The following is a 14,591-nucleotide window of genomic DNA, read 5'->3' as shown; positions in this document are numbered from 1 at the left end:
CAAACAACAAATTTGAGTAATAGATTCAAGCTATAAATTTGAATTGAACTTAAGCCACAAATCCAAACTACGGATTTGAACTATAAATTCAAATCAAACATCTTTTTACTTAAGTTTAACTTAATTTAAAAAATGAGCAAATTCTTTCAGATTGAATTCAATTTGAATTAGAGCTAAGTCAAGCTAAATTGGGTTTCAAAATAAAACCAGCGCAATTCATATCCAACCCTAAAAATAGGGTTATTACATAAAGAGTGAGCTTATTCCAAATATAAAAATTTGCAAGAAGCAAAATGGGAAGAGAAATAAACTTGTTGGACAAAGAATGTGCAAGTTGAAAGCTTGGAACAACCATTCCATCAAGAAAAACAGAACAGTTTTAGTCAAGGCAAAACGGTATTTTAGATTCCCTTATGTAAAGGAAACCCCAGGATTTACAATTTAATTATTGTAATTAATTTAGACTTATTTTTGAATGATTAATAGAAAGATTGACGGCTTCGTAGATGTAGGCATATTGCCAAACCACTTAAATATTGTGATTGATTGGTTTATTGATTTTCGTCATATTATTTCCCCTGGGTTATTGAATTATTTGATTTAAGTGTAAAAGCAAAATTTAAACAATAGTTGGTATCACAACTAGACAAAGATGAGCGAATTAAGTGCAAGTTCGGTAGTAAGATAAATTTTACTTTATGGAAGTTGAGAGTTTCAAACATGTTAATGCAAAATAAGGTGCACAAGGCATTGAGAGGAGAGAAGCCAATCAACATAGATGAGGGAAAATGTAATGACATGAAAGTTGTCACCTTTAGTATTATTTGAATGTGTTTGACAGATTTAATGATCTACAATATGGTCAACGAAGAGACAATACATGATTTATGGTTGAAATTGGAGAGTATGTTTATGTCCAAGAACATCAAAAATAAATTATTCATGAAACATGAGACTAAACAAAATAACGAATGGTTGAAGCAATCATATATCACAAAGTTGGATTATGAAGAATTTATGATTGTGAAATTTGCCTTTCTCAGCTAATAGATTGCCAAGTATCAGACAGTAAATTTTAGTAAGATCAACTATGAGTTGGCAAAACATGGATTAACATAGTACTGTGCTGAAAAGGGCTTAAACTCCTGATCTCTTTGAACCTGAAATATGAGATGAGTCTAATCCATGGAACTGAAACTTGGAGCATACCAGCCCAATTCATCCAAAATTTTCTGCATTCTTTCTTCCTGTCCCTTTGAGTCCCCTAAAGCTGTTGTGAAGGGATATACATACGTCACTTTTGTGGCAACAGACCTGTAAGCAACCACATCTCCTTTTACCAAAAACTCTAGCAGATCTCGTCCAAACCCCCCATCAACTTCAGCTTGCAAATATTGACCTAGATTTTTTTCCATTATCAGTAGCATTTTATGAGAAAACTAGAAAATTAAATGCAGTAAACAATGCACCCACTATCTTTTCCAAATTAATGCACATATATAGAGAAATAAAAGGCCTAAATGTAGTTTTTGTTGCTATTATCTTCCTCCATTAAGGTCTTGGTTTGATTACGATACACACTACGGAAGAGTACTTCCTATTAATTTGCCATACACACAAGGTGTGCAAATGCATTACAACTTTTTGGGTTAAAATCAGTAAAATTACCATAAGGGGTATCTTCAACAACTTGAATTTTGGCATTTTTCTGTGTTTTCAAGATAGCTTCCTGCAATTCCTGTAAGAAAAGCAGAAACAAACCAGTTACTTGAATCTACAAAAGTGAATTAACAAATTAATTAAATTCGAGGGACAAGCATATATAAGCATATGTCCTTGAAACCTGAACTGCTTTCCCTTTAAAACTATCAGGAATCGTCCACGGGAACGCAAAGGATGACGATTTAGGGTTTGTCGACACACAACCTGGATTTATTGATGGACAAGGCCTAATTTTCCTGCAAGAAGAAACCATTAATTGACTGCATAAATAAAGCTATCATGTACGATTAATTAAAATCAGAAAAAAGGATAATGCGAATGTTAAAAATCATACCCATCTTCTAGTCCTACTTGCAAGTTCTTGGACTGAGAAAATGGGGTGGTAGGAGGAAGAAGGGGAGACTGGGAGTTGACAGAAGGGATGGCTAAAGAAGGTAATGGAGAAGTCAAGGTTACAGTAAGAGCTAAAGAAAGTAAGTTGGATAAAAGAACTGGCTTTGTATTGGGATTTTGTGAAGAAATTGTAGGGACTTGATGGTTGGCAATGGTGGTTCTTGAGGATCTGATGTTGAGCCCAGGATCCGGTGGAGGGAAAAGATGACGACCAACCAAAGTCATGTTTGTTAATTTCATTATCCTTCCGGCTTTCTCTGCTTATTACGTCTCTCCAAAACGCGCCGTTTTGCTTTCTTTTATTTTCTTATTGGAAAATCAAATTAAAGAAAAATATTTAAGAGATCCCAATTTCATATCATAAGAAACCTTTTTTTTTTTCATTTTAGAAATTAACATTTATATGGCTAATAATGTAAAGAATCAATTTTTTTTTTGTGACAAAGTGTTGAGTGGTCTTTAAAGTTATTAGAGATCTTCTTAAACACTAATTGAATTAAACAATATAATAAAATTAAATGCTTAATTCTTGTCTATAATTTTATATGTAGATAATAATATGATATTATATGATTAAATATTATTTTATTTTTAATTATCTAATCATATAATAATATATAATTATTTATACACATAATATTACCATTATAAATAGGGTTCCCAATATCTATAGGAAATTGTATAAAAATTTCCCATCACATCAATTGTATTTAAATGCTCCTTTTTTTTTAACTTAATAATGCACTGTTTTAATTGGATCAATGTGATTGTGATTGAAAGATATTTATTTGTATTTCATATGGAAATAAAATTATTTTTCAAAAGAGTCGTGACTGTATTTATATTATCATTTATATTTTAAAATGATAAACTGACACATGAGCGTCGATATGTCCGAGTGGTTAAGGAGACTGACCTGAAATCTGTTGGGCTTCGCCCGCGCAGGTTCGAACCCTGCTGTCGACGTTTTTGCCTACAATTTTATGCTTCTGACCTTTCGCAAGCACATATAAACTCTCCTGTGTTGTTTTCGATTTGAATTTGTTATGTAATCTTTTGGAGTTTTGCAAATGACGCAAGTGCATGTTCTTTTCACTTCCTTGCTCTGACCATTGTTTGGATGATTGAAAGTATTAATTTTTCTTTTTTTGGTAACGAAGAACCTATATGAGCTAGATTATCATATTGAGTCAGAATCAATCACACTAAATAAAACAAACCTTAAAGCTATATTGGTCTTGTGCTTAATTTACTACACAAATAAGATGTATCAATTCATACAAGATGACATTAATTTCAAAGACAGTTCTAGAAAGAGAGAAACTACAGGCTTGGACATCTCTCACTCACGGGAAGATTAGCCTAGGCTCCCCCTATGTCAGATTCTTGTTTGCTACCAACCATACAAAGTATATGAAAATAACTACAGATTAAGACCCTCTACAGTTGGTGTTAATATGTGCTCGTGATCCATGGATGATGACAGGTTAAAGAAAAAATCAATCAATCTCTGAATCTTAAAGATTTTATATTTAGGTTGCATGCTCAAACAGAACAATAACATATAACTGATATTTTAAAGATTTATATTTAGTCTGCAGGCTCAACCATAACAATATACACAACTGACGTTTATACAGACTCGACCTTTGACGTAGCACAACCTATTTATAAAATCTCTACATAGACCATTGAAACTCTATTCAGAGAAAAGGATATTGACAGCAAATTTGGTTGCAAGTTTAGACATGTAAAATGCCCACATCAAAAGCAACCAAATAGCTCTATCAGCAGTGCTTCCCTTAATATCATTGCATTTTACAGTATGATCTAACATATGAGGCAGGTTTCTAGAGGATTAACTAATTGTGAATGGAAGATCTAGTAGTGAGAGAAGACCTCATGTCTACAATGGCATTTTCATCTGCGCCCAATTTGATGGCCTCTTTGCTCGCTCTTATAAACCTTGAAACAGCTCCCTTAACATACTCATGGGCTTCTTTTACTGTCATCTTCTTACCCATCTCATTGGGGAAACTGCTCAAGAAGTGATCCCCGTTGAGAACAGCAGCTAATTGAACTATTTCACCTTGAAATTCGGATAGCCCTCCATTTTCTTTTGCTTCAGTACTCCTCAATGGTGCAACATCTGGCAAGGTCTCTGCAATAATATCAGAAGAAAACACACTGAATTTTCTAACCACTAAAGTATTCATCAAGTTACAAAACTATTCATTTTATTCCAAATTTCAACTTTTTTCTGAGTTGTGTATGAACGGCAATCTTAAACGGGTCAAAAACACCTTTGCTTGAAAGGGGTATTACCTGGGCAGTCTGTTCTGGGAGAGGTTAATTCACCAACAACCTCCTCGAAAGTGCCAGCCCAAGCATCTCTGTGAGTCAAGAAGTTGGATGACAGATTGAATATTTTCTTTATGGTCGCAGGAATAGAAGAATGCTCAAACTCTGAATTTGGAGTAGGTCCTTTAGGGCCACTTATCACTGCAGAAAATAGCAAAATACAAATATATATCAATACAGCCTACAATGAAAGCAGAACAGATCTGGAAAATACTCAACAGAAAATACCTTATTTCTGAAAATTTGGTATGCAATCCATCCATCAAAATCTATTTACCAAATTACCTAAAGCTTGTATATTTAGAGTATACAAAGTAAAATACAATAGATTTTCCACTAAGAAGGCCAATACTAGATCTGAATTGACCTCAAAAATCTAAATTCTTTGACAGAGAAGACCAAGTAAAACCTGAAACATGTGCTAGCTTTGATCATACTTCCGTATAATGGAGTCATACTGTAAAAATCAAAAGTACAATTTTATGGTACATAGTAATTCCAAAATATGCAAAAAGTGAGGAAAATTTAATCTTACCAGTTCCTTTTTTGATCCATGGGGAGACCATAATTGTTGGCACTCGAACGCCAAGCCTATCAAACTTGAAGAAAGAAGGAGCAGGACCAGTGTTTCCATCTGGGCTAGGAATATTGACATAAGGAGTCTCAACATGGTCATAAAACCCACCATGCTCATCATAAGTAATGACCAAGAGGGTTTCATTCCATTGAGGGCTCGCTCTTAGAGTCTCATAAACCTCCTTAACAAGCTTTTGCCCGTTAGCAACATCATGAGATGGATGATCATCATCTGCATGATAGCCTATAAGATCAAAATACCCTGGTTCAATTACAGTTAAGCTAGGCAATTTCCCTTTTTTAGCGTCTTCCTTAAACTTAGAATCATACCGATGGAACTTCCTAATGTACTTCAATTTCCTCAAATTTCGATAAAACAAAGTAGAGGGTATGTTCCGGAAGTAAATGCCGAAGTTCTTATGATTCTCATGAAGTGAATCAAATATGGTTCTCTGAGGATAACCTAGAGCAAGGAGCTTCTTGACATGACTTGTTGAACCATGAGAAGTAGCAGAGTAAACAAAAAGTCTATTGGGTTGAGTTGGACCAGGAATTGATGAGAACCACCGATCAAAGACTGCAAATTCTTGTACAAGAGAAGCATATACAGGAACAGACTCAGGCCTGAAGCCTTTCATAACAATTTCAGATAAGTTTAGAGACATTGAGAGTGCCTGCTCTACAAAACCAGTCATCGAAGGAATGGTTCCAGAGCCAAATACCTGTTGCTCCACATCCTCAAAAGAATGGCCCGGATCCGGATCCACAAACTGAGCATCATCAGTGAAGCAAATGGTCTGCGATTGTGAGGTGTTGGTGGACACAAAGTTGCATTCATCTCCAGTTACTCCATTGATGTTGGGATTGATGGATTTTTTCATCCACCCCAACATATGATCAAAAGATCTGTTTTCCATCACTAAAACTACTATGGTGTTGATGGGTGACTGTTTATTGTCTGCAGCATAAGTAAAATGTCTGGCTGTATACAGACTCGAGAGAGTGAGAAACACCAAGAAAATGGCAGAAAATGAAGGTGGTGATTCGAATTTAGAAACTTTCATATTTTTTAGAGAGAAGGAATAAATTTTTGGCAAATGGGTATGTGATCTTCTTAGCTTGATATTTTTTTAGGGAGAAGGAATCTTTGGCTACACCAACCTAGCTCCGGCTTATCTAAGAGGTATTCTTGATATTTTGGTTGAAGAGATCTGATGAGCAAGTTATATATGGCAGGCGGCTGATTGAAGATGGTGGACAATAAATTGTCTGCACTTGTTATTTAATAATATTTAACACAAATCGAAAGGAAAGTATATCAGCTCACGTAAAGTTGTTTGGTCACAGACCACAGAGAGCCTTCTGGTTTTGATTCTTGGTTAAAAAAGCAAAAGCCATAAAAGTAAAGTGGAAAGTGACAGGAGTTACTGTCAATAAATGTATGAGCATTAACAGTAACTCATGTCACTTTCCACTTTCATTTGGCAATGATCCCCCTTCTTCTGTTAAAACCAACACCGTCCAATCTTTGCAAACTGCTTTTATTTTATGAATATCTAAATCTAAAGCTGGGATAGGATTCCTGCAAAAGAATGAGTTCAAATTTCTTTCAAAGATATTTTAAGATAATATCTTTTCAGAGAGAATTCCTCATTACAACAAAAAAATCCAAATCTAACCAGATTAAGGTGGAGAGAGTTCATTACCAAATGAAACTGGGCTAGGGGTGGTTGATTAATTATGAAAATCATTTCATTGAAAGTAATTATGCTGTTTTAAACATTAATTATTTGTAAAATGAACAGTAAAAGACAATTCTATTGCTTCCACTGTTCGGGTGATGATTATACAGTTTGAATACATGAAAAACAAAATCCTGCAAACGTGTCTGCTTACATTTGTTGGATTGACAACCAAAATCACATGCATTTGATACTTTCCTTGGCAACTTCTTACTGAAGTTATTTATTAACATATTTAATAATAATTCAAAACTTATTTCCTCTATTGGATAACCAGGTATGTTATAGTTTGAGTTTAATTTTCTTTTTCATAAACAAAATCAAAGCCTCCAAGGTCAATTGCGGAACCCGAAAAGATCACCGTAAGCCACCACAAAATCCACTCCGAAAAGAAACTCGATTCAACCATGAAAAACTCATCATCAAACATACCAAAATCGACCATCAAATCTACCATTACCCAATAACAATAAACCCACAAACAAATATTGCCATGTCAGCATCTCGCAGCAACCAAGCTAGCAGATCACAACGTCCTAGCAAGTTGCAGCGGCAGCCGATCGGCTTGGCTTCAGATCTGAGAAAGGAAATTATGGGAAATAAAGAAGGAGAAAAAGAAGAATAGGACAGGGAGACAACCAGGGAAAAAAATACTAAAGGTGCTATTTTCTTAATTTTTGGGGTGGATGGAAAAATGTCTTAAAAGCAGACTTTGGACGGTAATATCTAGTTTTTGATGTTGTTCAGATATTTCTAAGATATTTTATTATTTTATTATTTTATTATTTTATTATTTATTAATACGATATTTTCGGAAAGAAAGGTATTAATTCCAGTCCCGGTCCCAGCAAAGAGTCAAAGGAGGAAGTTTAGTCAAAAGAAAAAACAAAAGTTGAAGATGACACTGGAGTCTTAATAGAGTTATAAATAATAATTAATCATGACAGTAACTTAAGGCTCCTAAATGTCAAGCATGTGGAACCATTAAACTTTGCGTTCCTCAAAGTTTGATTAGGGATGATGGCAATTAAAATATTAAAGGGTAGAGTAGAGTAGAGTAGAGATGATGGAATACTGTAAGAGACGTGATTCCTTTTCAGAATTTCATATTCAATCAACAGGATAATTAACACAATTTAATCAACTTCTTCTGAGATTAAAGGCTGGCTGGCTGGCGTCATGTATAAATAGTTATAAAAAAAAAAATCAACTAAACTTAAAAATACACCATGCACCGACAAACGAAGGGTTTAGGTGTGGAAGGTTGAACTTGAGAATCAAGAATTCAACCCAACCCAACTTGGACCACCGCCAACCTGAGCAGCTGGATGTCTCTGTCTTTCATCTCGTTTTACTGCTTCATCACAATAAAAACCAAAACCTACCTGTCAGTTTCTTTTTTTCATTTTGTTTAAAAAAAAAGAAACTATATTTATTTTCAGGTTTTTCGTAGCTGTGCTGTGATTTAAGTTCCCGATGTCATGCACAGCCGCAATCTTTCCATGCAAAGGCAAACGCAATCGATGCTTGGCTGGTATTCTGTTTGGCACAAATTAGTAGGGATTTTCTTACATTTAGCATTTGTATACGGAGTATCCATTTATTGCTATATACACTGATCATTTACTGGTTAAATCTGATGCTCAAGCTATTGCAGTCAATGAGATTAAGATTTGACGACTTGTTGTTCGGTGAAGAAAGAAAGACTCCCCATACAGTTGATGAACATCAGGGAGATGGGAAAGCCGGGTTTGCCATGCCATGCAAGGATTGTCTGTAAAAATTGCTTCACAAGTTAAAATGTGCGTGTATACACAAAGCTTGGCACAGTTGGACCCATAATCAATATCATTTCAACTCCAGAGCTGATGAAACAGCAGAACTTCCTGACTAAAATTAAAAATGAAAACAGAATAAAAGAATAAAATGGCTTTTTTATGCAAACAGAATGAAATCAAATGAGAACAGAATAAACAGAATGAAAACAGAACCATACAGTCATTCATGGAGTCTTTGCAACAATGACTTCACTAATGTAAATGCAAGGGTAACTATAAGCACCCAAAAATGGCTTCCCCTTTGATTATTTGTCTATAGAACATATAACAGCAAGAAGTGTGTCTTGTTCCCTTAATCATAAAAAAGCGGTGGATGTTTTAACAATTTTACTGGCCAGCTCTTTTCATGTATGCCAGTATTCCTAAACCAGCAACTACAACAGCTCCAGCTGCCACTGCACTGAATGCGGAAGCCCATGCATCAGAATGAGCATAATCCAGATTTCCAGACCCCCTACCACCACATGCTCCTGAATAATCTAAATGCAATTTCAAACCCTGCAAAAACCATCACTTGCGTCAGACATTATTGAGCTTAAAGAAATAGAAATATTAGTTCTGCTCTCTGAAAAACTCTAATCATTTTTATTGGTGTTGCAAATGCTAAAGAGATTCATCTTTAAAAAAAATAAAATCTTTCCCAAGTCTCAAACTAAAGTCTAATGGCACAAATCTGTATGTTCCATTCAGTTCAACTGAAGGATACCCTAACTTTCCAGTTAAGAAACACCAGGATCATTTGGCACACACCTTCAAACCAACTAATCTTGCGTGGTCCACTGCTGCTGCAAGATCACTGTCTGATGACATGACAACTTTGTCATGGTCTTCATCTTCATACTACAACATAGGGGCCAACTATAAAAATACTATCAACAGTAAAGATAAATCAAGAATAAATGATAATAACCAAGAGACGAGACTTTTTATACCAGAATCTGAGGCAGGTTGTTGCGGTCAATGTCATCTCCCAACCTCAGAAGTATTGAAGTTACGAGATCTGTGAAACTGCGAGAATCTGTATCCAGTAGCAACAAAACCAAAACTCAAGTTAAAGATTTTGGAAAACAGTGTGCACCAACAAATGTAAATATAGCTATCTTTTTCTACACCAGCTACAACCAGTTTAACTTCACTATTTTAAAATGAAATAAAAATGACCAAAAGTGACAGAAATTCAGAACTTGGGGCAAAAACAATACCTGCTTTTCCAAGTAAGTCTCTATGATGTACACAATAGACTTGGGTTTGCATAACAAATCAAATAAATGCCACATACAAAACAGAAGATGACATATTTGTAGCTATTTAATGGTGTCTTCTATAAGATGCAGAGCATGTAGCATACCACAAGTAAATCTATGCATTCGACCCTTCTTATCTTGGACTTTGAAAGCAAAGCCAAATGGCATCCCTGGCAAAGGATAGGGAAGAGATCTCCCTGTCTCTGCTTCAGAAGTAAATTTTGTGGAACCTTCACTGTATTTCCACAAACAGTAAGTAACTATTAATTGCAGTAATCAAAATCAAATCTGGTTTATAACATCAACAGTAACACCTTCGTTCATCTTCATCATCATCATTCGGACTTAAGGCCATAGCAGAGTCCCAAAACTTCTGCATCATTGAGTTTGTTGCTTCACTATTTGCTCCAGCAGTACTTCCCACCTCATCAATGGAAAATTTGTAAAACTATATTAATTGAAATCTGAGAATTAAGGTAAGGAAATAGAGACCAAATATTGATAGCAGTTTTCAATCAAAGCAATTCTCCACAGATTTGAAACAAAATGTTGTTGGATGGCACCAAGAAATTAGGCATTCAAACAAAATATAGCCAAAAAATAGCCACATATGCTACACCTAGATAATAATAAATCAACCTTATAAATCCAGGATTTCAACCCCAAATCATATGTAAACAAGAAACAACTATAGATCAGTTCAGTGATGCCTGTAAATAAAGTTTATGTAACTATAAAAGAGTTGATAATGAAACAATGCTTGTGCATACATGTCAGGACAGCCATAGTACAAAACAGATTATAAACAATATGATTTTCATAAAACATTATATAATCAAAGAAGGCTAAAGGCTTGACTTACAGTGGCCACAGCAGCATGAGTAATATGGATTACATCAACAACAGCAACCACCCCTCCTTCTGTATGTATCCATCTATACCATCAAGAACTGATGTAGGATATACAACTATTTACTGTTTAAATAGTCTATTACCTCTGTCCACTACAGGAAGGTGCAAAAATTTCCCATCATGCATGAGATGCAGAGCATCTACTATTGGTGTGTCAATTGTTGCACATTCTGGATTAGGAGTCATGACCTGTAAATCAATAAACAGTGCAATGATCATAATCAGGAAACACAAGTTAATAAATATTAATGAATGGAATTGCCTGTATAATAAAACAAGGTTGAATGAAAAAGCATCGAGATATTTTTCCTGGTAATTATTATATCATATTTTGGCATCAGAAATAGATATATACCATCTCCACAAGAGTTGACCCGGGCGAATGATTTTGCGCTATTACTCGCATCAAGATATCCTTTGAACTAAACAAGTGGAATAGAAAATTATTAAAATTTCTATTAAAACTAATGAAAAGAAGAAAAAAATTCACTAAAATATTTAAAAATAAAGCAGATTAGCCACGGGGTCCTTTGTTTTGCTTGACGGTGATCTGGAGTTTTAATGAAAATGAGACTCACGTTAGAATACCCCGTGGTTTGTTTTCGACCATTACAACAGCAGAGCTCATTCGAAGTTCCAGCATCTTTTTTGTTGCCATCAAAACCGTGTCAGTTGGTGAAATTGTTACAACCCTAGACAAGATCACTATGTATTAGAGAAAAGCTAAGGATATTACCCTTGTTGTTGAGAAAGATTACAGATATAAGATACCCCATAGATATCTCAAAAGAAGATATTACCTACTTTGTTTTCTCTGCAATGATTGTTGATAGAGAAGGCTTGAACATCCGTTCTCGAAGTGTCTCAATAAATGTATTGGGACCTGCTTACCAACCCAAAACATAACATGGTAAACAAATTTCTTGATGAAAACTACTACAAATTATGATTCTACAAAATCAGAAATAAAATGATAGAGCTGCATCAGGATCTGAAGAATTATCTGATATAGCGTTCTCTACCAACCAGAAACGGATGTTCTCCAATGCTTTTCAACACCTTCAACAGCTGCAGCAATAGCCTTTCCCTTTTCAGCTGCCCTTTCCAAGCGAGCAATAGCATCATATAAACACTTTGCTATATCTAGTATAGCAATGACCTCTCCATTTTCAACAACAGGCAGATGTCTGAATTTTCCTGTATGGACACAGATATCAGAAACAAAATCATCATAAAAAAATATAACATCACAAAAACAAGTAGCTGTACTTCTCAGATTGTAAACAACCTTGCACCATCTTTTGGAGGGCTTCCACAGCTAGGGTGTCAGATAGAACAAAAGTCGGGTTCCTAGTCATAACCTTGGATACCGGCGTCTCTTCAAGATTGAGCTCACGAGCAATAACTCTTGTTGTTATGTCCTTCATCAACAAAAAGGAATGAATAAAATCAAGCATATGACAGGTGTTAAACTCTATGCAAAAGCAAATAAAACATTGAGTTTTTTATTTTTTAATCTTTTCTATTATGTTCAGACCTTGTCTGTAAGGATTCCGCAGAGCAATGCATTGGAGTCAGTTAGCAACAAAGCATCAACCCTACGAGCAGCCATTCGACGACAAGCTTCTTGAACAGTTGTATTTTCAGGTACTGTAAGGGCCTTTGATAGCCGCAACCGTTTCACTGTGCGTTCTCCAGTTAGGCCCCTGTTCCAAAAGGCCGGTAGAAGGAAAGGAAGATGCAATGAATATAATTGCAATGCCGAAAAAATTTGATCTAGGTTTAAAATCATTCACTTATGCTGTCTGCTAAAGTCATGGAGATGATACATTATAACTGTGATTTTCTGTTTCTGTGAGCTTCTATCAATTCTTTTGAACTCAACTGAATATCTCAACCATCATGTTGTTTTGTACTTTTCAGCATCCATGAAAGTTATTAAAAAGAAAAGAAAAAGTCCAGGATCCTTTGATTGACTATTAGATGTTTGATGAATAAAACTGGAAACATTAACACTACAACATCTATGGAGCCAGGGATTCTTACTGATAGGACAAGAAATTCTACGGTACAATGTATCAGTACCTTGAATACCATGTCTCCTAACAAAGCAATAACTAACAAGTTCCATCGGACAAGTCTTCTATATGTCGTTGTAACACAAGTTGACCCTCAATTCATTTTCTTCCTAGAATTCAGGAAAATAATTATACAAATGATAAGTGAACCTACACAGCACGAGGTGCCGAAAACGATCTTCGTATAGTGTCGGGGCCGCCATTCTCGGCCTTCCTCCTCGCACCGATAGAAGAATTCGACAAAGACATACTTTTCCTCGAAGAACCTCCATGGCTTGCCATTTCCTCCTCCAAAACACTGAAACAAAAACACATAGAAAAAGAAATTCAAAATAGAAAAACATAAATAATATCTAAAATATAAAGCAAGTAACAGAAAATGTAAAAATAACCTCCGTTCAATTACTGGTAAAACTAGAAATCCAACAGTTCAATCAGAAACTACAATTTGATAGATTGAACAGCCCACTCATGAACGAAGAATAGAAATTCAAGATTAAAATTGTGAGATAACGATGATGAGCAATCCGATGGTTAACAATTTTCCGGGAAAATAGAATGATAGCTGCCGGAAATTTAGTTTTTCCCGGGAAAATGCACCGACCGGAGGAAGGCAGAGAAAGGGAACAGCTTGGAAACACCGCGAAAGGAGACGCTGCAAAATTTCATTCTCTGGTGGAGGGACCGGTAAGATTCGACCACGTCAACGTTTGAACTTAATTTCCTCCAATTTCACTGGATTTTGAGAGGTTTTCAAATTTCCTGTGAATTTAGATGCTCCTAAAATTTTATATGAATTTACAATATTATCTTCATCAAAAATTTCTATTTGATCATCTTATTGGCTTATAAAGTTAAATATATGATTTTTTTTTTTTGTAATAATTTTGTCCACATTATATTATGTATTTTCTACCATTAGATATTTTTGTTACATAAACGTGTTGTAGTTCAATATATTTTATGAGATCATAATATACATTTGTGAAGAGTAAAAGCTTAAAGCCCATAATTAAATAATTACAAAAAATTTGATTTAAAATTTATTGTCATCTATATATATAAAATAATACTATATATATTTTAAATACAAAAATATATACATATTTATATATATTATCTTATAATTAAATAATTTTAAATTAAAAATAATATAATATAATTATATAATAATATATATAAATATATATATTTATATATCTAAAATATATACACATAAAATATCTCCTGTAGTTATATTATATACATGTGGTTTGATTTGAAGATTATATTCCCTGTCTCAAAATATCCTGGATTGATTAAAAAAAAAAAAATGGACGTGCGGCTCATAGTTGAAGGGCTGTGTCGTCATTGCACCTGAAATGAATTTTGTAATGATAAATATAGAAACGTTGAATCACGTCACGTGAGCAAATAGCTTATATTTATAGATTTGGATTTTGGTTAAGAAATTAGAACACGTGTGAGGTTAGCATGACTGCATGACCCACATAACATGCTCGGTAAGAATATTGCAATCCTGCTTGCCACGTTTTCCATGGAATGGAGGCCATGCAACGAAATGACCAAGTGGCATCAATTCCTCATTTCATCCCCTAATCAGTCTCAATTCCACTAAGACCAAAATAACTAAAATATGGGTCAAATCTGTCTTACTATGCCATAATTTTTTCACCGGTGTGCCAGGACGGGCTGGGTTGAATCCGACATAGCCCATTATAGCCC

The 14,591-nt window shown here is 34.7% G+C and overlaps 3 protein-coding genes and 1 non-coding gene across 7 annotated transcripts; 1 reads left to right on the top strand and 3 right to left on the bottom strand.

The window, feature by feature from the left end:
• Positions 1–956: 956 nt before the first annotated feature.
• LOC123217289 (thylakoid lumenal 17.9 kDa protein, chloroplastic) lies at positions 957–2,379 on the bottom strand. Its single transcript, XM_044638220.1, has 4 exons — positions 2,057–2,379; positions 1,844–1,958; positions 1,669–1,738; positions 957–1,399 (listed from the first exon to the last, which is right to left on the bottom strand). Exons 1-4 carry the CDS (start codon positions 2,353–2,355, stop codon positions 1,179–1,181), a joined length of 705 nt encoding a protein of 234 aa, XP_044494155.1. The 5' UTR covers positions 2,356–2,379; the 3' UTR covers positions 957–1,178.
• Positions 2,380–2,999: 620 nt separating this feature from the next.
• Positions 3,000–3,081, top strand: TRNAS-UGA. Its single transcript has one exon. It is a non-coding gene; the product is annotated as a tRNA-Ser (tRNA).
• A 592-nt stretch (positions 3,082–3,673) lies between these two features.
• LOC123217287 (non-specific phospholipase C6-like) lies at positions 3,674–6,389 on the bottom strand. The gene is made up of 3 exons (XM_044638219.1): positions 5,012–6,389; positions 4,441–4,617; positions 3,674–4,276 (listed from the first exon to the last, which is right to left on the bottom strand). Exons 1-3 carry the CDS (start codon positions 6,114–6,116, stop codon positions 3,978–3,980), a joined length of 1,581 nt encoding a protein of 526 aa, XP_044494154.1. The 5' UTR covers positions 6,117–6,389; the 3' UTR covers positions 3,674–3,977.
• A 2,354-nt stretch (positions 6,390–8,743) lies between these two features.
• LOC123217480 (CBS domain-containing protein CBSCBSPB1-like) lies at positions 8,744–13,687 on the bottom strand. 4 transcript variants are annotated; one of them, XM_044638532.1, is made up of 15 exons: positions 13,259–13,687; positions 13,021–13,164; positions 12,326–12,494; positions 12,077–12,209; positions 11,815–11,985; positions 11,593–11,674; positions 11,367–11,480; positions 11,144–11,210; positions 10,872–10,977; positions 10,739–10,797; positions 10,191–10,324; positions 9,981–10,111; positions 9,565–9,650; positions 9,383–9,472; positions 8,744–9,130 (listed from the first exon to the last, which is right to left on the bottom strand). In XM_044638532.1, exons 2-15 carry the CDS (start codon positions 13,146–13,148, stop codon positions 8,960–8,962), a joined length of 1,641 nt encoding a protein of 546 aa, XP_044494467.1. In that variant the 5' UTR covers positions 13,149–13,164; positions 13,259–13,687; the 3' UTR covers positions 8,744–8,959. The 4 variants fall into 4 exon arrangements, with proteins under 4 accessions (XP_044494467.1, XP_044494469.1, XP_044494468.1 ...); XM_044638534.1 differs by having other exon boundaries at positions 10,191–10,300; XM_044638533.1 differs by having other exon boundaries at positions 11,593–11,671.
• Positions 13,688–14,591: the final 904 nt, after the last annotated feature.

The sequence above is a fragment of the Mangifera indica genome, chromosome 5 (assembly GCF_011075055.1).
Source record: "Mangifera indica cultivar Alphonso chromosome 5, CATAS_Mindica_2.1, whole genome shotgun sequence".
NCBI classification, from domain to species: domain Eukaryota; kingdom Viridiplantae; phylum Streptophyta; class Magnoliopsida; order Sapindales; family Anacardiaceae; genus Mangifera; species Mangifera indica.
Note: the sequence above shows the minus strand (reverse complement) of the source record. Positions and strands in the feature narration are given on the sequence as shown.